Raw genomic sequence first — 26,196 nt, 5'->3', positions numbered from 1 at the left:
CTGATGCAGCACCACTATGGACGTGAGCCCTTTTTTCTTATCCTTGTCGGGTAACTCATCCTAAGTGCTACCTGCCCTGATGCTATACCAGAGGGACGTTGCTGGTATCCCTTTGGGGGTCTAAATTTACAGCAAGCAATTGGCCTCCAGCTGCTGCTCTGAAACACTGGTTATCAGGTGCATGTTATGTACACACTCTTAACAAGGAAAGACATACAAAGACATCCTACTATATATATCACGTCTGCAAGACAAAATGCTTGTAACAGAGAGCGATTTGGCATCTCTGGCTTATGGACCAGAGATTGGGGCGATTTTTACAAGGAGTTTTATCTTTACAAATTGTTGTCCTCTGCCTCTCTCTTTTTAAAAAAAAACACTTTTCAGATATATCCTGTTTCCTATGCCAATAAAGGTTACCGAATTGAATTGATATATCCCGTTTCCCTGAAAATAAGCTCTAGTATGATTTTTCAGGATGCTCGTAATAAAAGCCCTACCTCCAAAATAAGCCCGTTAAGTGAAACCCTGCCTTCCACTCTTGTGCAGCAACCAGAAGATGACATGACTGTATTTGAATAAATGTAGATTGTTGTACGTGAACAAAATAGAACATCGCCTAAAAATAAGCCCTGATGCATTTTTCGGAGCAAAAATTAATATAAAATTGTCTTTTTTGGGGGGGGAAACATGGTATGTAGCACAACTGAAGATTAGACTTAGCTTGTTTGATAGTTAACTTCCAGAGGGACCATCATTTCAGCTACTACAGTAACATTCAGTGGCTTTTTTTCCTGCCTCCTGTATTATCTTACTCCAAGATGGATGTTTTTTACTGTGAAGTGCAGGCTGCTTTTCATGCTGTAAATAAAGATTCGTGAATTCATGAAGAGGTCACTGGACATGCCACCTTCATCATCTAGAACAGTTAGTTGATGAAATCTTTTAAACAAGTATTTGCAGCCTGTCTAAATGTGGCCACCAGCATGGAGCTCTTTGCAATACAGTACTTAAAAACAACAACCCAAGAATGTATTTTTAAAGAGCCAGCTTGACACAAAACTATTGGAAAAATTTATATTTTGGAAGAACTCACTACAGAAGGTGACAGAATTCCAAAATCAAATTACATGAAAATATACATCGCAATTTCTCTTTGTACATTTAAGTGAGGAAAATTTGCAGATCAGAAGGCAAAGAAATATGAAAGGGTGAGGCAGGGGGAGGGGAGAAGTAGGAAGGAAGAGTGAAAAGGAGTAGAATAGCATTTGATAGCAAAACCAGAACTCACTTGAAAAGACTACAGTTCTTGCATGCCTTTATTTATCCAACTTCAAACCAGGCAAGAAATTAAAAAAAAAAAAGCAGTTCAACCTATACTGGGCTAACTTACTTAGCTGACCACTTCCAAAGCAAAATGCTCGCAGCCCTTAGGGAAAGGGGGAGCAGAAAGATCAGGCTTAAAGGTGCTCCACAGCTGTAAATCTTATTGCTGCATTGAAGCCAGAAGATGAGCACAGCTGGGTCACAACACAGGGAAAGAAGCGCACCTCCTGGTGATGGTGCTCAAGTCATTAATTCGAATCAAGGAACAGATTCTCAGTGTTGTTGTTTCTAATTAATGTAATCTGGAACAAAAAAAGTTAAGGGGAAGAGTTACAAAGGTATTAAACTTTATTAAAGTGAAAGATTTAAATGAAGCTTCAATGGCAGAAAAGAAAAGGCGTTAAAACGGAATTTATTTTTAAATCCTAATTTGTTTTAGTCTGACATGCTTCACGAGAAGTTTTTAAAGACTTGTAAGAAAAACATGAATTGGGGAGGGCTGGGGGGGAGAAGAAGGAGAACCTGCTAAAAATCTTTTAGAATTTACACGATTCTTATTCTAACTACAAGACAGCATTATTTGGTACAATGTGTATCTGTGGATGTACATGAACAGTATATATATTATCCGGATCATGTTGTGCTATGTACACATCTTTACAATTCTTCCTGAAGGTTAAAGCAGTTCCATTAGTTTTCAAAATGCGCAAATCTTTGTTGGCACTTGTTAGGCGCTTTGTCAGCATGAATGACTGGCGAGTTTTATTGCAGCCCAGTTCCAGCCAGTGTCTGCCAACTTGGTATAAACAGAAGTCCAGCAGTAGGTGGAGAGAGTGCAGGGAAAACAGTGCCATGTTTCCTCATTGGAGACCTGCAAAGGCAAGCAGAGACGGCCATCAGATAAACTGGATCTAGATGTCACAGCACAGGCTGGCCACAGGCTTCAGCAGGTTTCGAGAACATTTTTTGCAACAAAGAAATTCCAAGAGGAGCCACACAATGCACGTGGCAGAGGTCTGCGTAAAGAAGTGGACTCCTTTCGAACTGCTACTCAACGGTCCGATTTAATTTAGTCCAGACTAGTCTTCAGAATTCTGACCTTCAGACAGCATGCGAATGCACTGAGCATCTTTTGCAGTTAAATATTTAAAGAGGCAGCATTTCCTGCAATGGTTGTTTTCTGGGACTAAAAGCGACAGTAGTTGTGTAGGAGGGTCCTTCGGCCAGCTCCATTTAAAGCATAAAACTGACATCTGTAACATTGCCCTGGCAAAATATTTTGGAAGTTTCACGTTACACAGAACTCTTCCAAAACACATAATGGGAAAAACAGTTTTCAGATGGAACCTAAAACTACAACACAACAGTTTTTAGCAACTTCTGGCTTACTTAGCTATACAACACACACACACACACACACACAGAGGAGAATCCTGTTGAGTCAGCTAGTGGCGTGGAACGACCTCTGCAGAAGCATCCGGGGTGTTCCAGTGCCCTTCCACTGAATATATCTGTGTAAGCTTAAAAGCTTGTATACTTTAGTTGGGCAGGTTGTTGCTTAACAAGGTCTTGACCTATTTACTGCAGAAAGGGAACAGGATTTGTAGAAAGGGTTTGAAGTGCCAAAGCTTCAAGACAGAGCTCATTTGCTGAGTCTCAGAACATTACAACCTTAGCTGTCAAACCAAGTTAACTGTACATTCTGGCAGGATTTCATTTTCGTGCAGCAGCCACAAAAATCAAGCAACCCGAACCATCAACAGTAAGCAGGAGTCTATTACACTGTGCTAAGATGGTAAGTTAAGGAGAATTAGCATGCCAACTGCGGGGGAAAATACCTGCTAGCACTTCTGAGAGCTCAAAAATCAAATTATGTTTATTACACATACAGCCGCTCTTCTAAAAACACAGGGATCTTTTTTCAATATGCCTAGGCATTCTAGTCAAGATCTTGGTGAGTGTGAAAAGTTTACTGTCATTCTCCCAATAAATTTCCCACATATAAAAGTGTTTTGACTGGATCATTCAAGAGTGATCTCTTCCACCCTTGATATCTCACATGCATTTTTATATGTTAAAAGTCCCATTAACACAGACACACACATACCTCCCCTGGCCACCCTTAAACCAATACAGTGAAAGACAGTCTTGAAAAACTACGGTAGCTCACATCAACATTTAATTAAGCTGAATGGGAATCTTGCCCACTGGGCCTGTAGAGCACACATACTGACACAAACAAGCAGAGGTTTAGTTACCCAAACCAGCTCATTCTCATATATATATAGTCTTTACAGTGCTACAACTCCTGGATTTCTTTTGCATGTAATTAAAACAGCCCGCACACACACCATTTTTAAAGCTAAGCTAGCAAATGCTTTTGTGTGTGTGTGTGTGTGTGGTGCTCTGCGTTACTGATGCTAGAATAGGCAAAAATATGATGAAGAGCTCACATTCCAGACATCACCACTTTACAAAAAGTTCTGCTCCATTTACAACTACCACTTGGAGTTATCAGTGATACCCCTTATCCATGGGACTGACAAAACCTATATCAACATTCTTTCAGGCAAAACTCTGGCCTGGAGTAGTCTCAGTGTACTACAACCTATCTTTTTATTTTCTCAAAGTCAATGCTAAATGTGAGATTGCAGTATCCTTGGGGATTTTAAACTCTGCAAATGTTCACACGGTTGTTCAAGTGTATTAGTCATTTAGACCACTTCTAAAATAAACAAACTATGGATAGGCAAGAGTTTCTACACTAGTACTGTATCAATTTTTTTAGACTGTGGCTGCTGTGCTTCCATCGAATTTAGCTGCAGTACCATAAATAGATTCTGACTCAGGAGTAAAAGGGGACAAGGGAATCAGACCCGTTCAACAAATGTAGATGCAAGATGCACAGGAAATATGACACTGATATTATGCACATCCTTACCTCAGTGTCCTAAGTGTTCACCATGTACCACTAACATTTACTCTGCAGTGCCTCCAATTCAAAATCAAATTTTGTGCAACTTAAAAAAATATTACTTACCCTGAAAAAAAGTGAAGCTACTAGCTGCTGATTAAGTGTCACTCAAAAGCAGTCTCTTGGCTTTTTCTTACACAGCGGGCAACTTTCCTTTTAAATTCTCCATTTCTATCTTCCCTCCATTCTTTCTGTAGATTGAAACCCAGATTTCAAGTGATTCCTCCATACAATACATAGTTCTTTCTTTTTATTTTTTTTTCTTTCTTTCTGGCAGTTCCTCAGTACGTAATCTGAAGGGCTGTAAAACTACTTGCCTATTCTTTTCATGTAAGCGATACTGGCAATTTAAATGAGATCCCCCCCCCCTTATTTAATTCCAGTCCTTAAAAGACATTTTCAATGTGTAGCTTTCTGGATAGCTTCACAGGAGAATTCTACAAAATTTTCAAAATGTTTCTGGAGGAACAGGATGCAAGCTATACACTCTGAGGTCCAATATCAAGGCTATGTAGACATTCTGTGCTAGAAGAATCAATCTTCTGTGCCCAAGTTTGCATCTTTAATCTACATTTTGAGCAGATACACACAAATATCCAGTTCTTCTCTGCCATCAAGAAAGAACCTAGAGAAAACAGAACACTAAAGCCTCATGCTTCAGACCAGCATCTTCCAATGCCAGAAGATTTGTCAACCACTTAATTACATTTCCAGGCCCAAATTGTCACTTAAACACTGGAAAACTGACTCCAAGAGTTGTACTTCCATGTTTCTACACTGCGGTTTAAAGATAATCATCCAGAGGTTTAGAGATGCCCAGTTTTTCCCAAGAGAAAGAACTCTAACAGTAGTGATCTTTGTGCCATACTTGACCCACTGATCTCTCAGCTGCTACACAAGCAGAAGGGGAGAAGGTGGGAACATAGGCACATGCTTGATATTGAGTAAAAAAACAGATCTACTACCTGTATGCCTGCATCTTAGGAAGTTTCACTACCACAGTACAGCAGCCATACTTACAGTCTGCTTCTATGAAAATAATGTGGCAACATGTTAAAGTCAGTTGAGTGATACTGGACAGCAAAGGCATAGAGCAATTCCTATTTAGCTGTTTTAATACTACTGTATTCCCACAATACTTTTTCCACTCCTGTTTTCTTTATTATTAGGAAATTAGTTACGGGGAATAATCTTCACTGATTAACATGACTACCCGACAAAATGCTCTTAATTCAGTAGAGCGCACCAACATACTATACTTATTTATCCAACTCTAGAGAGATATTTTCAAGCCATACCGCTGCATCAACGTTAGCAGGAGAGTCGCCGTTGGGGTCTGCCAGCATAGAAATTACACTAATCATTATGGTTTCCACAGTATGGATGGGAAGCCAGCGTTCTTCAGGTTTCTCATAGCCATACTTGTCTTCACCAGGCTCATGAAGGATGGAAATACAGACATCACCATTTTTGTCAACTACAAAAGACAGAAAAGGTGGTTAGAGGCTCAATGTGCAGCAAAGGTTTTGCCTTTAAGAAATGGCGCAAAGGCAGGTCACAAGAGAGGATGTTGGAGAGCTGTGATCTCAATTGTGACATTATTAAGAATCATGTTATGACCATAGTAAGGTAAGTGTGAATATTTCAGGCATCAGTGCTAGAAATAACATATACAGAGAAGGGGTAGGATCTGTTTTTAATCATCCCAGACTGCAGGACATATAACAATGGACTTAAACTAAGGGATGCCAGATTTAGGCTGAATATCAGGGGGGGAACCTCTTAACTGTTAGAGCAGTACAGCAATGGAACCAATGACCTTGGGAGGTGACGAGCACTCTAACACTGGAGGCATTCAAAAGAAAATTGGATAACCATCTGTCCTATCCACTTTGATTTGGATTCCTGCTTTGAGCAAGGGTTTGGACTCAATGGCCTTATAGGCCCTTTCTAACTCAATTATTCTATGATTCTATGGAATAAAATTGAAGTTACAAGAACTCAGGGCAGATGCAATATCCCTTTATTTAAAAAGAAATTGCCACAATACAGTCGCGCCCTGCTTTACGATTGCCCCGCATTACGATGAAACGGCATTACGACGACATTTTTGCGATCACTTTATGATTGCAAAATGATGATCTGAATGGGCTTGTTTTGCTTTGCGATGATCGGTTCCCTGCTTCGGGAACCGATTCTTCGCAAAACAACGATTTTCAGACAGCTGATAGACGGTTTCAAAATGGCTGCTGGGTAAATAAAATGACTCCCCGCTGTTTTCTGGGAGGGATTCCTTGCTGCACAGGCACCGAAAATGGCCGCCCTATGGAGGATCTTCGCTGGACGGTGAGTTTCCAGCCCATTGGAACGCATTGAAGAGGTTTCAATGCGTTTCAATTGGCTTTTTATTTTTGCATTATGACGTTTTCATTCTACAGCGATTTCGCTGGAATGAATTAACGTCATAATGCGAGGCACCACTGTACTTAAGAGATGGGCTCTACTGTCTGAAACAGAAGGTCCGAATACAAGGAGCTTTATATTCAGTCTTTTAGGCTTAATGGAGCCAACGGCCATTCTACATGTAATTACTATTGGTTATCCTTGCCCCCAAATCCATCAGAAATATAGCATTAAGTATTTAATACACTTAACCTAACAATTATTATGTAACACAATCTGATCAAGTGGTTCCACCTTAGAGGTAGATTCATGCTGGTGTTCAAAATCACTTCAAGCTAAGGCCCACAAAACAAACATACATACAAATCATGATAGTTTGGGTAGTTTTTTTAAGAAAGAGAACAATGGATGTAATTACAGGGAAGGCGAAACATCTATAATTTGCTGAGGAATGCTGTGCAGAAGGTGGCCACTCAGGATAAATTCCAGAAGGATACTTTCTCAATGGCAGGCAGAAAGGAACTGAGGGGAATTAATAGGATAGAGTATTTGAAACTAGGGCTTTTAAATGTGTTCTAATTAGAGATTGGAATAAACTGGGGGTTCAGCATGGTTCATTTCCTGGCCGAACAGCTGATCTGAGGTTTGGCACCATACCCTGGCACTGTCCTGCCCCGCCTCCTCTGGGCACTGCCTCCAAGTGGGCACCTGCTGGAAGGGGGCAGGACATTGAACCACAGATCAGCTGGTCAGCCAGGAAACACACCACACCATACTGCCATTTCGCGCCCATCTCTAGTTCCAGTTCATTCCAGATATAAGAAAGGCCATGAGATTTGACGGACGATCAAGTTACTTACCATTTGGATGCCATATTTCTGTGATAAATTTCATTTTTGGCGGCCTGAGGGGGTAGTCCTTTGGGAAGGTAAGGTGAGCCTTGAAGACACCGCCTTCACTGAAAGAAGAATAAAAAAATATTTTAATAATTGACCTTAAAAAGCCAGTGTGGTTTTGGCTGACCACTGCTTTGATTTTTAATGGTTTTATAGTTTAATTTCCTTCCAGCAACGATTTTAAAGAATTTATTGGTTAACATGTTTTTCACTTTTTTCAGTCTGTGCCCCCTTTCCTGTGAGGTGAGGGTAGTTCTCTCCCTGCTGTCCTTCCCCCAGACAATCAGATGGATAAAGTTGAAGAGGAAGGAGCTGGATGTGGGATGCTACACTCTTCTTATTCTAAAACTACTTTTAACATATGTGGTTCTGCTTTTAATGCTTTTTCAATTGTTTTGAGCTAGTTGCCTTTTAATATGATTATATATCGATAATTACATTTTTTTATTTTTAAAAAAAGTAACTGAGTACATCATGATTTTCTCACCCTTACCCTTTTTGTCTCTGGCCCCTGAATGGGAAGAAAGGTGGGATAAAAGGAAACAAATAATAGATAAATAAATGTATCTGTAGTGATGTTAGTTGCCTTGAACACCTTTTAAAAAAAGAAGGGTCAGAGAGAAGTGAAATGAACAACAAATCTGAGTGTAATACTTCAGAGGACTGCTAGTGGGAACTGTGTTCAGAGGAGTCAGTGGCCAAGTTAGGTACAGATTTTTCAGTTAATATAAATATTGGATTTCAGCTTTAATGTCTACCCCAAGACTAAGACTCAGAGATTTAATATTGCCATAAATTCTGAACCATGGGACCAACATCCACCATTTTCTTCCCCTGGAAAAAAATTAGAAATGTTAGAAAAATTGAAATATATACAATATATATTTGCGTATTAAACCTAAGCACAAATGTTGTAGTAAACAAAGCAAGGTGTTTTATTTGGAGAGAAACACTGCCACTAAGGACTATCCAACAAAATAAGCAGAAGGCGGCCAGTTGCCATCCATAAGCAACCCTATTAAGCTATATTCATGAATATGTAGTACCCACACTACACACATAAGTATATCCTGGATTTAAGCAGTGGGATATGCACAGGAATTACTGCTCAGTTTCTCTTACGTAGAAATCTTCACACTATTCAGTTCCCAGGATTTTGAGCAGATAAAGCCTTATCTTAATAATAATACTTTGAGCTGCAGAGCAGGATGGGACCCTATGGATCATCTAGTCCACCCCTGTCAAGGAGGCACAGTAGGGAATCAAATTCCCAACTTCTGGCTCCACAGCCAAATCATCCACATTTCTTTCAAGGTTTCTAAACATTTCCAGCTTTCCAGTGGGAAAACCACACCTGGGGAAAAGTGGGGAAACCATCTTTTCTTAATGTTTTCCAGCGCCCCCCCCCCCAGCAAGCTTTATGTGTCTATTAGGATTAATCAATAATTCAAACAGCTTTTTGACTCTCCAATGATTTTTTCCATATAAAGGAAGCCTGCAATTTCAAAAGCAAGTACTATAATTCTTTTAAATTTAAAACCAGACTTTTACTGCCCAAGGACTGGGGCTGCAAGTTTTACTGACCTCTGTTGAAGTTTATTTCTAACAAACATTTTGATCTACATGTACAAAGGATAACATCTCTTGCTATGTGTTTACCATACAGGTTTTAGAGATGGCTGCATTTCTTTCTTTCTTTCTTTCTTTCTTTCTTTTTTGAGTTGGCTGTAGTAGGGAGGAAGTACTCTAAACCACTAATGGTGCTGAGAGCCACAAATAGATCATAGCAAAGAAAATGTACAGTATTTGCAGTGCAACTCTATACTGGATCCATACAAAGTTACACTCCCAACCCTCCTGCCTTCTCATTCCCACCACCAGAACTGAAGTTCAGTACAGGTCTAAACATTTCATGCTAGGAGATCTCTATTCTATCCTTTCTAAACAGTCTCACAAAATGACGTGCAGGTAAGGAATTATTAGTCAAACTGCTGTGTCTGCAGCACAGAAATAGCTCAGGAAAGACAAGCGAGAAAAAAGAAAGCAAGTAGACAGGGACTCATGCATCAAATTAAAACTGAATCCCATCCTGTAGATCAAAGAGAGTCCTGGGATCTCATGCTTGAAGCTTTTTCCTACCACTTTCCAAAGCAGTAGAAAAGGACACATCGAAAACTTTGCACACGGAGTCAGAAAGACGTTCAGATTTCTACAGGCAAAGGACTGACAAGAATTACCACATTTTTCACACCATAAGACACACTTTTTTCCCCACAAAACAGGGGGGTGGAAAGTCTGTGCGTCTTATGGAGCGAAGAAAACAGATTATATTTTCCTGTTTTCTTCTCCTAAAAAATTGGTGTGTCTTATGGAAAGGTGCGTTTTATGGAGCGAAAAATATGGTAGTTGCAAAGCGAGTGCTGCAGACCTGCCTGGCGGCTGCTCCGTTCCTGTTAAATGAAAGAACCAGCTTATCTGGCCATGTGCCTAAAGCAGCATTCTGTATGTGGCAGGTGTTAATTGAATAAACACTAGGACAAATGCCCGAACATGTACTTGTCAAGCAGTGATAGTAGCAAGCCATGAACTTCCATGTAGCAACACCATTTGTGTCCAGCACCTGTTCAAGAGAAAGGAGACTTATTCTGGGCTATTTTCTTTTTTAGCAGAGCTGTGTCTTCAAAAATGCTTCAATCTGATCGGCAACAGCATCTCATTCTAGCCGTCTGTGATGCCGGGCAGATTTTGTGCCAGGTGTTACCATCGTCCATCCAAAATTTATCCTGACAAGCAGGAGATTTTTAAAAAAAATTTTTTAACAGATGATGAACATGGAACTCATGGGAATGTTTGTGAAAAAAATTCTACATTTAAAGTGGTACATAGTCAGCTATGGAGAACATTAGCCCGGACAGCCCAGAGCACATATGCACCCCAGAGATACCAAGGAGAAGGGGGCAGGGGATACAATTCAGTGGCTGTACTACTTGCTCTTCATTGACAGGGGCATATTCATTACTTTTATATCCTGTTTTGTTTCCATAACGCTTAAGGAAGCATGAATCAAGTTTACTGGCAGTACTGCATCCAGACATGTAACCAGGTTCAACACTTCCTCTGCCTCAGAAGAGATGCTGGATGACATGTTTTCAGATAATGGCCCTGGCCTTAGGGATGTTACTCAGCTATCCTGTCAGGGCTTGTGTTGTTGTTGTTTAGTTGTTAAGTCATGTCCAACTCTTTGTGACCCCATGGACCAGAGCACACCAGGTCCTCCTGTCTTCCACTGCCTCCCGGAGTTGGGTCAAATTCATGTTGGTTGCTTCGATGACCCTGTCCAACCATCTTGTCCTCTGTCGTCCCCTTCTCCTCTTGCCTTCACTCTTTCCCAACATCAGGGTCTTTTCCGGGGAGTCTTCTCTTCTCATGAGATGGCCAAAGTATTGGAGCCTCAGCTTCAGGATCTGTCCTTCCAGTGAGCCCTCAGAGTTCATTTCCTTCAGAACAGATAGGTTTGTTCTTCTTGCAGTCCAGGGGACTCTCAAGAGTCTCCTCCAGCACCACAATTTAAAAGCATCAATTCTTTGGCGGTCAGCCTTCTTTATGGTCCAGGTCTCACTTCCATACATCCATGGGTAGAGTGCATAATCATATTAGAATGTTCAGTTTGTAGATCCCTTAGGCTTCATAAACTATGGTGTTTTTCTAGATTTGAACTGCAGCTCACAGTGCAATCTAATATATCTTTACTTCAGAAGTCAGTCCAACAGAGCTTGTATCTCAGTAAGCATGCTTAAGTCTGCAGCCTCAGTAAGAGAGGGAAAAGTCTGGTATCTCTTCTGTGGGTCTCAAAATTCATGTTACCACCCTACTCCAAAACCTTGCCCTGCCTCAAACCTGGATTTGCCATTCCATCCAAATCCTAAAGGTGAAGTCCATATTCAGGTCTTTCTTTCATCCAACTATTCATGGTGGAAATCTAATCCTCTGCATTCTGCCGCAACACCAAACAGCTTCCAGCCAGGGATGGGAAGAAGCTGCTAGGGTTGCTTATCAAGTATATAATACTACATTCAGCCTGATAAGTTAAACCTTGTTCACATAAGATGGGAAGCAGCATCAAGCAATAACAGTTAGAATCAGATTTGGAACACATTAGCTGTAATACTGGTAACTAGCACCCCACAAAATGAAATATTCAGCCCAGTTTTTCACAGTTGAATTCATTATATTCCACCTATGTAAAAAATAAATAAATAAACACACTGGTCATCAAAATACTAGATTCTTAAAAATGGGAATTTTACTTAGGCTGCTACTTACTACAATGTATCTGGAGGACCAATAATGAGGACTTCCCATCGGTAGAGATCATTGTCATCTATCAAGCCTGCTGAGAAGCCTTCTACGGGGTTTTTGTTAAGCTCTGTTTAAAAAAAGAAAAAAATCCTGTTATACATATGTCTTCTGCTTCATTCATGACAGAGAACATCGACGGCATATTCAAGTACAGTACTCTCATGGCTAAGTACTCAATTGCTTTGTTCTATCTCCTTGAGGTCCCACGTTTACCCACAAGCGAGCAAATGTAAGTCCACATTCAAGGACGTACCAAGTACTTAGAGCAGGCAGTCATCTTATAAAGGCCAAGTTGCTCATTCCTTTTTAGACTCTCCTATTTCCCGGTGAGCAACGCAACAGCTTGTCTCAAAGCTTCTCTGCCCCAAAGGATGGTTAACTTAACAATTATGCTGCGACCCACAAGTAATTCCAAGGCAACTTAGGAACCAGTCACCATGAACAAAAGGGAAGTGAAACTCCGTAGCCTTCAATTAGTGTTGAATTGGGACAATGCACCAAGCCTAATAAAATCAACCCTCGACCTCAGGTTGGTATGAACTTCCTTTAGGCTACTAAGCTGGTCTGTTAGCATTAAAATTCTACAAATACTTTATTTAAAAATACAAAATGATACAAGTTCTTTCACAAGAGCTGGGTAGAGATTATAATAATATTAGGGCAAACTGCCACCATATAAATACACATGCTCTTCTCCATATTCCCCATGTTAAGGCAGGTTGCGACTGGAGAACAGACCTCTTTTGTAGAGGAACCCAAAACAGTCTAACTCCCCTTTGTTTGCCAGGCATCTAAAAATGTCTCAACTTGATGCTACCAACAAAGTCTATCCTGTACTTTTACATGTTATAACTATTCTGAATCTCTACTGTATTTTATTTGGTCCTGGCTGTTTATTTTAGAGACTGTTTGCTGCCTTACTTAATGTTTTACCCTCTAGAGACTGTCTGTGGTGAACTTTAAGGAAAAGATGTGTGAAGCTATACATACAAAATTCAAAGACAGAAGTCTGCTCTGAAACACCCACCTCAAATCCAGAGACACGTTTAAATTATAATCCAACTAGCAGGTACCACAAATTCGTAGGCAATAAACAACCATATTTTCTTCATAAAAAAACCCTTACATTTGGGATGTATAGAAAGCTTACATCAAGGTTTTGCGGCATGGGAGAATCCAGCTTTGTTTATTTAAAGACAGAAGGACAAAAGCAGGCTAAGGCACTGACCCAAATGGATGCCACAGCTTTATTCCAAGAATGAAAAAATTTAGCATCTATGCAATGTGGACAAAGACATAGGAAGATACCATTGTGTCTTTCTCAGGTCAGTACACTGGAGGCATGTTTCAGCTGCATAAAGCAATTTATTCCTTATGCTGCAGTTTTTACATTTATTTTTTAACCCTGATTATTAACTGCAACCCATAGAGGGAGACAGCACCCATGTCTTTGAACAGCCTTAATTCTTTAGTTTTCTTTTGGGTTTCCCACAGCAAAGCTAGATTTTTATGTTACAGAACCTGTTGAAGTAGTCTTGATTTTATGCTTTAACTACCCACCCCCCACCACACACCATAAGGTGTTTAAGGCTAAGCAGAATGCCTGTTGCTCTCAAAAATTTGTCTCTCTGTTATGCTTTAGGGAGAAGGTTATGATATGAAACGGAAATGGACTCATTCTTTCCCACTAGTTTTTACTTGCTACCCAGATGGCAAAGTATTGAGACCTGTAGTTACAGTGACTTCCATAACCCCATCCAAAGCTAAAAAGGACGCTTTCATAAATAGTGTTTGAGCGATGGCTTTCGTTCAAAGGCTTTCTGAGCAAGCGGCACCGTCTTTGTTGACTTTGCTTTATAGGGGGGAAAAAAACCTGCCGTACATTTCCAAGTGAGTCAAAGCAGCCCAGTCAACAAAAGTGACTAAGCAGAAAGAGCCCTATGGCTAAAGGAGCAGCTATGCATGGCATCTCAACTCTTCAGCTTGCTTCAGTAGTTGCAGCCTGCCATTTTGTAATCACCTTTCAGCCAGAATGTCCTGAATACTAAAGAAAGAAAAATGGTCATGGTTCTCTGAGACGGCCTGTACGGCTAACAGATCGTGCACCTTACAATTCGCTATAACATTTAGATTAGGTTTTCGGCTGAACGTTTAAAGGTTTGCATCTGGCGCTTTGTCAAATCTGTAACTAAAGAAACTGGACAGGGCACATCTAACGCTCAGGTTTCTGGTTGCTCTGAACAGCCAAGGGGTTTTGAAGTAGTCAATCCAGCTCCTTCCTTCCGCTGTATGATATAGATTGTCCTATCACCACTGACTTCAGAAAAAGAGTACAACGATGGAAGATATCAAATCAACAAAACAAAAACAAAACGAACTACAGAAAATCATAAGCTAATATTTTAATAACAACAAAACATGGGACTGATCAAATCTCCCTGGGGGGGGGGGTTCAACAAACATGTTGCTGCAACCGACAAGGCCTTCCTGAAATTGTTATGCACCTGGTTTCTGATGCTGAGAAATGACAGAGAAGTCACCCTATCTGCAAGAAGTTTATCTAACTACAAAGGAAAAAGAACTGACTCTTAAGCGTGGTCCTTATAAAAATCAGAGGCAGGGAAGGAAAAACTGGTTACTGCTGGACTGATTGACAGTTATACCAGCCCAGAAAGCTCCCTCCCAGCCAAACCTACTAGAGGCAACATATGAGTTGCAATAATTCCAGGAATAAAAACTGTCAACTGAGTCAATTACTCTTCAATAGGTGGCTATTATGTGCCCCTGTCCCTCCTTTTCTGTAAGATCATAGCATGTTTACACATCATTCTCCAGCCTGCGCTGTAAGAATCACAGGGCATGTTTATGCAGGATTAAAGCAATCATCTTTTGACATGTGGGAATTCTCAACTGATAACACAACTCCAAGCTTCATTGTATACATGAACTTTAGTTCAGATTGTACATTAGATAATGTTAAACATACCAACAATGACTGTGCAGAAGAAAATTCAGTAACATTGTTGCATATAGAAACCAAGTTTCAGTTTAAAGAGGGCACTGGGAAAGCGTAGTAACAGGCTTTTAGAGTTGCAGGGGGACAAGACAAAGCTAGATATGCATAAATATGTAGCTTTGCATGAACACTAATATTAGATCAAGATTTTGCTAATGCATATTTGCCAAGAAGACTGATTTAGGATGTAGAATTATTAGATTTGTAAGGTATCAGTAAATTGTACACCTGTTTCAGAAAGGATTATATTTTCCATTAGGAAGTACTAACCATATATCTGCATCCATAACATAAATGGCCACTGTGCATACTCCTGCCATAAACAGACTTTGACAGAAACCCTAGAAGCAAAATAACTAAATGATTTTAACAAATAAAGGTAAGCATGAGAAGCGTTAACACAGGAAGTATGCAGCTGCTTCCAATCCATGTTAAAATCCACACACATAAAAGCATACGCAGAGTCAGACTGTTGGTCTATTTAGCCCAGTGCAACACTGGATCCTCAGAGGTTCTTGGACTACAATTCCCAGAAACCCTGGTCAGCACAGCCAATGGTGAATGCTTCTGGGAACTGGAGTTCAAGAACATCTGCTCTGGGGAACCAAGGTTGGGAATCACCAATCTAGCCCACTGTCTGTAGCGGGCTGCTTCGGATATAACATTTAACTCATGGTTTGGCATTATGAGAATGAGCCACAAGAACAAAGATAGGGAAGATACGCATCCTCACTTTGTGTCAGTGCGAAGAGTTAAACGTTCTTGTTTGCAGTTTGCCATGTTGCCTGAACCTCAATGAGCTGCTGATAAACTAAACTGCAGTGAGGCATAAGCAAGCCAATTTTGAATTGTGATTTACTATGCTGTTTTGCTTCCACTAACCATACTTTTTACACACAATGTACAGTTCAGATAACACACTAAGCAGCAGTGAATCTAAAACAGAATCCTCTGATCTCAATCCCATACTGGAGGAAGTACGTAGGAGCATGGATTCACTGTGGTTCATTCCTACAATACTACACTATCAGCATTATGTCCAAAACAGGTATGTCAGCCCCTAGCAATCCAAGGGTTTCAGATATAACTCTGCTGGCAATCCCTGGAGACACCAAGGACTGAGCCTAGGGTGGTGCACATGCCACGTATGTGCACTTTCACTGAGCTACCAATCTCGCCATTAATGTAGCAGTGAAGATTTTCAGAACTTCCTAAGCATACCATACACGTCTATTACAGTATTTCAGTTCATATACCAAACAAGAACCTGGAGAACAGAAGTTACCCTATTTTGGGAGAGCAATCCCCATGATCAGTGTTGCGCTCTATATATCAATATAAGTGTGAAAGAGGAGGTGGTAGTAGAAGCCATTTTATCAGGAGGTCCCTTTATGGACGGGAGCCATTCTGAAGCCATTTACAAGAAGCATACCAGATGAACCCTCTAAATCACCACTGTGGGTTAACACCTCAAAACTATGTTTTCAATAGTAGTTCTTTCAGTACTGTGCAGCGGTGTGCATATTTTGCACACTCATGCACACAGACACCATACTGTAGCAAGCAAATGAAAGTATCAATTCATGCTTACTCTCAAGGGAGATGGCTAGAATGTGCCAGAAGTCCAAAATTGATCTTACTCCACAAAAGTTTGTGGGAGGCAGGCAGCTCATTTATAAAGTAAAGCAGCCCTCCTCGCAATAGAACTCAACAATTCTAAGCAGAAATCTTTTGAGCGACTGGACTAAAATCTGGTCTCCTGAACTGAGAGCAGGAAAGCTAAGGTGACTGAAGATGAAGCCATCTGTTTCCAAGACAAAATGGATTTTTTAGACAGGAACAGCCATTCTGAGGCAACAAGACCATTCACTAAGCTTACCTTCTCTTTCCTGTTTTGTCAGTATGGTCTAATTACCAGTAGCATCAGCTGTAAAATAGTCCTGATGCCACAGCTCAGGCCTGTCAGCAGTCTGTGCTCTCAACCTGCTTGCAGTTGTTTCATTTTACACTTGGCTCAGCACAGTTCTGCTTGTTTACCTTTCCCACAAGCCAGACTTACCACAGGACATCCTTCGGTACTTATGATGTTTCTGCATCACTACTCTCTAACTTACAAAAAACAAAACAAAACAAAAAAACAAAGTGAGCATGCTGGTCTATATCTTCACATGGTGTTATCTATGGCGAGAGTGAAAATTTTCCAGAGGGACAGGGACCACAATGGTCCCCCTTTGGCTAAAATCTCAGTGGTTGATGTGTATTTCTACAACAAGATTTGTTGGGGTGGCCACAAAATCACTGCTTGTTTTCCCCTGTAAACAAGTCAAAAGGTGTATTCCTAGCTTTTTTTTTTTTAAGGTAAAATGTACTTTCAACAAAGAGGCAATTGCACCTGAAGAAGTGGGCTATAGTTCATGAAGCTTGTACCAAACAAAACCAATTAATCTCTAAGGTGTCACATCACTCTTCAATGTTCTTAAAAATAAAGCTTATGGCTCCCATCCATGTTGTTTATGTTGAAGAAAATGCTGTTTTTGCCACCCTAGTTCAGGAAAAGGAGAACAAAGAAACTACTGAGGGTTAAAAAAAATAATGCCTAGGACATATTCATGAATCACCCATTACTGGTCTAAAGGGACTTGTACAGTCACTAGCATTGCAGTAAACCTGTTGCCATACCCAAACAATCCAGCCAGTCTTCAGCCTACCTGCATATCCAGGAAAAACTATCTTCTGCTTTCTGGTCAAAGCACATTTATTAGATACACAGAAGCAAGTGATTAGCATCAAGGGCTACAAGTTAAAACTTCTGCCACTTCAAGAGGTTGGGTTTTTTTTGGGGGGGGGCTGCTCTAATCAAACAGATTTTGCTCACTGATCAAAATACACACCGTTTCAGCGGAGAGAAGTCTTGACACATTTTGAGTATGACAAAGTATACATTAAAGACAACCGAGACATTAAAGAAACATTTCCAAGAATCGTACTACAGTATTACACCACCCCAGATTTAGGGCATGCTTCAATGCCCTTTCACCCCTCCCCAATTTTAACTTAGTATCTATAATGCTCTCCTCACGGTGAACTACAGTGTCAATATTTGCAACCGAAATGTCATGCGGTGTTACTGTCATTGCTTCGCAAACTACAGGTTGCTATGACTTCCAACGATGATGGGTATGCTACAGCAAGCCAACCAGGCAATAAAGGGGCTTATTCTTGTCTTCCAAGTCTCCCACCAAGCACCCCCAAGTGTTCCCCTATCCTGTAGACATCATGAGTTCCCTGTCTAAAGGTGGGCAGAGTACAACACTTCAAAATCCAAGTTATGACTTCGTCCATCCCCAGAGTATCAAAACATTTTAAAAGCTTATTAAGTGTTCCTAACTAACAGTTTTATAAGATAAAGCTGATGGGCATCAAATATTTCAGCTGAACTTATGCCGTGGCACTGCGTGTGAACAACACAGGAGAGAGGTTGCTTTAAGCAGGGATGGGATAGGAACTCCCCTGTTTTCTAGAGCGTGAATGCCCAAGTCAATATTTAGACACTGAACTGGAGGAGAGATTTGTCTGGTAGCGAACAGCATTTTGACACACTGTGAGAAAGGAGGTTGAAGTGAGAGAGAGAATATGTGCCTATGTCTTGTAGCCCCTATCCACTTCCATTTCCAATTAACAGTATTTTTATATTACAAAGTATTATTATGAACCATGAGCCCTTGGAACATAGGTACTCAACTCAAATAGCTTTATTCTGCTACAAAGAGCTGGAGCTCTTTCCTGTTTCATACAAAGACAGATGACAATAAAGTTAATCAAACTACAATTTAGCTTCAAAACCATAAAACACAACACTGTATAAACTGCATGACACAGTAATAGCGCCTGCAGGAGAGGCAGTGCATGGTGCTAAAATTCCAACGCACATTACTTTAGAAACAGCATTCTGAAATTTGAGTTGCGCAAAATTTTGAGATGTTTTTCAGTCTGTCTTGCCTTGAACTCCTTCTCTGGGTGCAGCTGGAAGATAAGAAATAGCTTGTGTGCTAAACATATGACAGAGTATTTTTTTTCCCATGCCAGTTTGCTTTTATATTAATATGAGAGGGACTCATTCTCTCTGCCCTGCTTAAGAGAATAACTTCTCTGTGGTGAGAGCTCTAGAATACCTTCCCACAGAAGATAGGCCCAGTGCTGACATCACCTTCTTTTTTGGTACCAGGTCAAGGCCTTTTTACCTGTTCAGGTGTTTTTTTTTAAGAAGTGCAAGTTTTACCTATTTAAATTTAAATGTGCACCTGAGTTTTCATTTGACAGTTTTAGGCCTCTTGACATTACTATTCGTGTTTAGATTAAAATTTTATTGTACTGAATTATTAATGATTATACACACCACCCAGAAATCTTCTGAGATTAAAATATGTTACATGAATAAGATTATAATCTAAATAAATAGAAATTCCAAACAGCTGCATGCATGAATGCACGAAATTCTTTGCACACAATTAGATGAGCAGTCTAGGAAAGGGACAAAAGATATATATACTCTGTGTGTGTGTGCGTGCGTGTGCACGCACACAGTGTGTATATCTATATCTATCTATCTATATCTATATCTTTTGTCCTTCCTTTCCTTATATATATTGTTGCAGGCCTGGGAATGAGGAACAAGGCTGCATTCCACACAGAAAGGGATATAAGGAAACAAGCAGGCTTTCAAACAACCTGGTCTGAAGCCACAATGGAACTTAAAGGTCAAAACTAATTTTTGATCTGGGCTTGGGAAGTTAGCAGTATTCATGTAACTCATAATGGGACATGTGCACCAATTTAAGTCACATATATGAAGTAACACAGACGCTTGCTCAGACGCTTGCTTCAACTGAACCATCTTAACCTTTTTTCCTGGAATAGAGGAACAACAAACATGTTGCTGATTTGGAAGCTGCAAATTCTACCTCCAATTAGATATTGTGAAAAAATTTTGCACAGAAGTAATAGGCATATTAATCTTTGATAATATCACAATACTATGGATAAAGACAAATTAATTTCCTAACTTCTCAGAAAAGGTGAACTGACATTCTACACACTTACCTTATGTAGATGTTACTGATACATTTCTCCATATGGTTTTGCAAGATTTACTGGGATTTTCTATTTAATATTCTACGTCAGAAGGAAATTGAGATCAAGCAACACACTTGATCAGGTAATTAAATTTTCACAGAACATTGGGAAATTCAGATTTATGAGTTAAGGAACAATATGGTAATAAGGGAAACAGTTTAGAGAGTTGAGGAATGGAACACTAAGAGATCAGTAACTTGTTGGCACAGAGAAACACCAACCAAATACTAACATTCTGAATCAAAGGTGAGGAATATTGTGGCTTTGAACTGAGAGTCCTATCAGCTTTCACCAATGGCTAATGGCAGCTGCTGCGCAAAAACATCTAGAGGATCAACTGTTTTCTAGCTTTGCCCAAATGCTACATTTTTTATAGCCACTGCCTTTGGGATTGTACATGCACATGTCCTACACACATATGTTGTTTGGGGTGGTTTTTGAAGCACGAAGCCTGAGATTCTCACAAAGCTAAGCCTCAGTGCCAGAGACTAGATCCCTTCCAGAGTTCTGCGCATGCGGATTTACAAAAGCCAAGTAGTCCCCGACAGTAAGCTGCTCTCATCAGTGAAGTGATTTACTGTGCTTTATGGTCTTAAAGCATCTGTTCAGAGCTTTAGCTCCATTTCCCATTTCTACAGACTAGGAATGAGAGGACTGAAGGCATCAATTGAGATGCTGCCTTGAGCAGCTGAGATCATTTCCACAAATTCTTCTCTTTGTGCCCTATATTCAAGTAGGATTAATGCTGCACTGTGCTATGTAAGAACTTCATTCCACCCCCACATAATGAAAACCCATAAGATTTCCATACCTGGCTCTCCATTTCAAGCGTTAGGACATCAATAGAAGGGGGAAACTGTTTCCTTGAACCAGTAGTTCCCGCAGCAAAGTTTAATTGTTCTCTCAGTGAACAAGACTGGGTTATTACGTGGATTACTGTAGCTTCAACATTCTTTACAATATTTATAGTCAAATTTGGGCCAAAATATATATTTCAGGAGGAAAGGATGCATCAGGGGACTTTTAATAAGGCTGGGTGGGGTGGGGGTTAAGGAATTAGCTGGTCAAATATATTCTGAAACCAACAATGTCTTAGGCTAGGAGGAAGCCTATCTTAATTGCAACACTTATTGTGTCATCCGAAAGTGAGGCAGGAGTCAGCACACTTTGCTCTTAGCTGTCGAAGAGGTCAGGGTCCATCACTCCTTTCCCCTTGCCAATACAGTTTACAAAGCACCACCTGCCCTGTACGATAGCTGTATTTTAAAAAACTTCTACAGTTACTGCAAGCATTATTTAGGTTACGCCAAATGGCTCTAAAATAATTGAGACTGAAAATGCTATTGTTTGATAACTGAACTTGGTTGCATTTTCGTTAGTGTAACATAATTCTTTTAAGTAAAGTCTAAGCTAGGCAGGCAGGCAACTCTAGTTTTTACTTTAGATTGCAATTCAAGCTGCAGGTACCCTAGGAAGAAATAATTCATCCCACCAACAAGTCTCATTAAAAAGAGCTGATCTTTTCTGGTTTAAATTGCAGCTGTTATGAAACACCCCAATAAGAAGCATCCTGCTCTTAAGATAAGAATGATTACCACACATTTTTGTAGCAGTTTCACTAAGAGATTAGAGGTCACCCCTTCTATAACCATAATGATGTTCATTTTCTTATCATTTGTGGGTCAACAGGTTTAAATTTGAAATAACCGCAGGCTTTATTAGGAAACAAAAACCTCTGTAAATCCAACTTGTATTCAGCCACCCCTGCTTCCAATCTAGCTGAGAAAGTATTTAAACAAAATTATTTGTATAGACAGAACAATGCTACTGAATGTTAGGGGCCTATTCAAATATCACAGTAAGCCAGAATTCTTTCTCGCTATGAAAGCTGACCAACCCATCCTGCTGCAAGTGGAAGGGTCTGAACAAACTCAGGCTCCCATCCATTACCTGTAATGTCTGAACACAGCAATCTGGCTGTTCTTCACTCTAAAAAGTCAGATACATAACGAAGACATTGCTCTGGTCTGCTAGGAAAGGGGCAAGACAGGATTCAAACATCCCAGTATACAAGCCATACACAAAAGACTGGGTTAAAAGTGAGTGGACAGAACACCAATGCCTGCTTATCTCAGGAATTTTGACCTACTACAAACCAAGTCTGTAATATTCCCCTTCTTTCACTGAGTTGTTGGTAGAATCAAGCCACATTAGTACAGTCACCTCTCACATCTACTGAGAGTCTTAATTTTTTGCAAGAATTGTTCTGCTTCTGGAAATTATTCTTTGGTGGGGGAAGAAGGCTATTATAACATACCCTAATATTCCAGTCCTTATGAGTTAATAGCCATCTGTTTGGGGGAACAGGGCAGCTGTTTTTGTTGCTGTCTTTTTAGCTAAATTGCTTCCATATATTCACTGGTAAAGTTGGGAATACTCCAGAAAGAAGATACAGTATCTCTTTTTGCATTACCATTAACAGAAGGTTACTGAGTATCCTTGTTAAGGAGGAGTCCTGACACCAATCGCTCTTCATTCATCCTTCTCTTAGAAACTCCTACTTAATACTGTGGCAAATCATGAAAAAAATGTTCACCACAGAATTCTAAGGCCACACATACAGTACTAATTTCTCTTTGCTTCCCTACCTTCGTTAGCATATATGCACTGCTAGCAGATACACACATTTTCAATTTATATAGCCCACAATTATGTGGCAGCAGCTCTCAACAGGAGTTGTAACAAATTAATTCCAGGAATGGTTTTACAAAATCTTTTAACATTCAAAACGAGGATGAATTACTTGTTTTATTTAAAATATTTTTACCCTGCCTTTCTCCTCAAAAGGACCCAAGGTAGCTTACAAATTGTTAAATTTATAGCCCACCTTTCATTCAAGAGCTCAAGGTAGCACATGCGGTTCTCCACAGCTTACCCTCAGAAACAAATCTGACACAAGTCAGGCTATGACATTGTGACTGGCCTAATGTCATCCAGAGTATTTCATGAGTAATTGGGGATCTTAATCCAGGTTTTGCACGTCAAGGTCATACATCCTAAACACCACACCTCACTAGCTTTTCCAAAAAAAAGTTACAACTGTAGTTTTGTGAAATCCAAATGAGTAAATGTAACAGTAGGTTTAGAAGTTACTAAAAATGTCCGCTCCACAGTAAATAACTGTCCTGCCAGGTCCAACAGCTTCTGAAGTATCCCTGATGAGAAGTAGTTTTTCCTCTCAGAACTACACTTTCTAAAATATCACTGTCTGTTAAGGAAAACTCACCCATTAGGCCAAAAAGCATTCATTTTGAAATATGCTGCTCTTTTGCCATTGAAGAATACACCACTTGCAAAGCACTGTGTATCTCTGTTTAGTTTTCAAGTTTGTGGCCTTATAGGCATTCCGCTCTTGTAGCTGATGCTAATTTACCAGACTAAGGGAGACTATGTGCTGTAGTAGACACTATCACACAAGACCTTTGGAAGTCTAGATTCAAATCCCTGTTCAGCTATGGAAACTCACTGGGAGGTGGCAATGGGAAACTGCTTCTTGAAAATCTCACATTCTTCAATAATCCTCTTAGGGTCAGTACACATTGCAAGTGACCTGATGGCACATAACACACACACACCAGACTCAGGAACTGCTGGTAGTTCACACTTTTAAAGCAAAGTGTGCTGCTTATATACCGCCCCATAGCGCTTCAAGCACTCTCTGGGCGGTTTAGAAGTTAATTATGCAGGCTACACATTGCCCCCCCCCCCAGCGAGCTGGGTACTCATTTTACCAACCCCGGAAGGATAGAAGGCTGAGTCAACCTTGAGTCGGCTACCTGGGATTGAACCCCAGGTCATGAGCCCAGTTTTGGCTGCAGTACAGCGGTTTAACCACTGCGCCATGAGGCTCTTAATAATACTTTACAGATATATTGTCAATTTCACTAACCATAAAGGTGAAACTAACCAATGAAAAGCTTCTGCATCTTTGTAACCCATCTGGTCCTCTCTCAACCACAGGAAATGTAAAACAAATTCCTGTCAATGCTTAAGACAAGGTTCCTGAATTCTCATGGAGAGGAGGGTGGAATCATTGGCCCCTACAACCTTTTAGAGGCTTCGTTTTTCTTCCTTCACCCCCCCACATTTCAGCATCAATGACCCCCATCTTTATGGTCCAAGAGAGTGTAGAATATCTCCCTTAATCTGCAGCAGCCTGTCACAGATAAAGGAGGAGGTTCAAGAAAAAAGTGGCCTTTGGAACAACTGCCATAGTATTATTTTATTTTATTGCAAACAATTCACTACTAGCACATGGACTACAAGAAAAGAGGTTCACAAGGTGTGTGTTGCTCAACCCTGGCTTTAATTAGGATCAAACTCATGCATAAATACCTACTTAAATCTATCTCAATTCTTGCAACAACCACCTCGTAAGATGCCTTTGTACATGGGAGAAAACACTATGTGCCCAAAATTCTTACTTCCAGTTAAAAACAACAACAACCTAACCCTTTCAGCACTTTAAGAACTATCAAATTTAACATAGTATAAACTTCCATAATTGCTAAAATTCTATTGATAAGGTCATCTGCAGTGGCAAATAACCGCCGATTAAAATATTCCTTTTGTGATTACTTTGTAAACACAACTGGGTTGCATTGTGTACGAGGCACATCCCCACTGACCACATTATCCTTGTTACATATGTGGAGCTGCCCAACAGGATTTCAGCCAGCAAATCTAAGTTCTTCAGTTGTCACCTGGCATGGACTTACTTTAAATCACTATTTAAATGACTAGCCAGTAAGCATTTTATTTTTTTTTAAAAAACGGATTCAAATAAAAAATAAACAATCTAATTTAAATGAAAATAATCTGATTTAAATTTTAAAAATCCAGTTTTAAAAAAGAAATTAGATTTTTTAAAAAAATGCTTACTGATAAATAATTCAGTTTGATTTAAATAAAATCCACCGTGCTAACCCCACCCCCTTTTTTTGCTTCAACAGATTATCTTGGTTACCTTTCTGAAAATAAATGTCTAAACACAACTGACATATGTGCAACAGAGGTGGGCAGTAATATGACTTGCTCACATTCTGACTGTTTAAAGATTAGAACAGCTGTAACTTGAATGTACGTGCCAGCCAACAAGCTGGGGTTGTGGTCGTTTGAGAACATTAGCTGCACAAGGGAGTTCCCTCTTAGACTAGACAGCCATAGGAAACAGCGCTGGGAAGTCTGAATTTCCTGATGACTTTTTGGCGAGTCTCAATTCTCTTATCAAAAGGAAGTCCTACTTTGCAGAGATTTTAACAAAGAACATGAACAGAGGATTTATTTTATTGCTATTATGACTGAAGAAGGACCTATTACTACACTGTGTTATAACACGAACTGACACAGAATACGTAAGGATTGCTACACCTGCAATTCTCGAAGGCATGCTGAACCACAAACCTTTACTTTGTAAGTTTCCATTATTCATGTTAAGCCAACATTAATAACAATTTATAGAACTTATCAGCAAAAGCCTTTAATTTTTGACAGGAGTTAGTAGATAAAGCAAAAATTGGAGTCAGTTGGGATTTTTCCCAACTGGTCGTTGAAGTCACAGCTCTGCAGAAACTAAGGAACAATATTCTTCCTATTCCATGTTTGGAGCAGGACAGGGGTTGAGTTTTTCTTCCTTGGCTTCCACTGCCAAGGTATTCCAGTTGCTTCAGTGGTACGGTGGGTGAACAGGCCTCTTAACAGCCTTCCCTGCTCTAGAGTTGTGACATGGGGACAGGGAAGAATATGGGGACAGTTGTATCAGCCATACAGCTGCTGGTATGATTCTGCCTCTTTTTGCGACTTTGTGATCAGCAGAGACTCCATGGTCTTCTCGCTTGCCAGAGAGTATCAGCACACACATGGTGGACAAAAACGTCAAACCCTGTTAAATCATTCAGTCTAATGAAGCCATGTACAAGCAGAATGAGAAGGTTCCATATCCACATCCCTTGCTGTAGCATAAGCTAGAAGCATAAATTAAGATTTCCACCCAAACATAGGATGTGTACTCTATGTGTCTGAAAAAGTGG

At 40.1% G+C, this 26,196-nt stretch overlaps 1 protein-coding gene across 1 annotated transcript in view; it reads right to left on the bottom strand.

Annotated features, from left to right (window-relative positions):
• Positions 1–1,063: 1,063 nt before the first annotated feature.
• The window catches only part of UBE2G1 (ubiquitin conjugating enzyme E2 G1), a 30,070-nt gene continuing 4,937 nt past the window's right edge, over positions 1,064–26,196 (bottom strand). Inside the window, exons 2-6 of the mRNA XM_020812145.3 lie at positions 11,923–12,025; positions 7,564–7,661; positions 5,599–5,777; positions 4,367–4,491; positions 1,064–2,197 (exon numbers count right to left, since the gene is read on the bottom strand). Coding sequence (XP_020667804.1) covers positions 4,405–4,491; positions 5,599–5,777; positions 7,564–7,661; positions 11,923–12,025 — 467 coding nt within the window. The 3' untranslated portion in view covers positions 1,064–2,197; positions 4,367–4,404. The remainder of the gene's footprint in view (positions 2,198–4,366; positions 4,492–5,598; positions 5,778–7,563; positions 7,662–11,922; positions 12,026–26,196) is intronic.

This window comes from Pogona vitticeps, chromosome 7 (genome assembly GCF_051106095.1).
Source record: "Pogona vitticeps strain Pit_001003342236 chromosome 7, PviZW2.1, whole genome shotgun sequence".
NCBI classification, from domain to species: Eukaryota; Metazoa; Chordata; class Lepidosauria; order Squamata; family Agamidae; genus Pogona; species Pogona vitticeps.
This window is presented reverse-complemented; position numbering and strand designations above follow the sequence as displayed.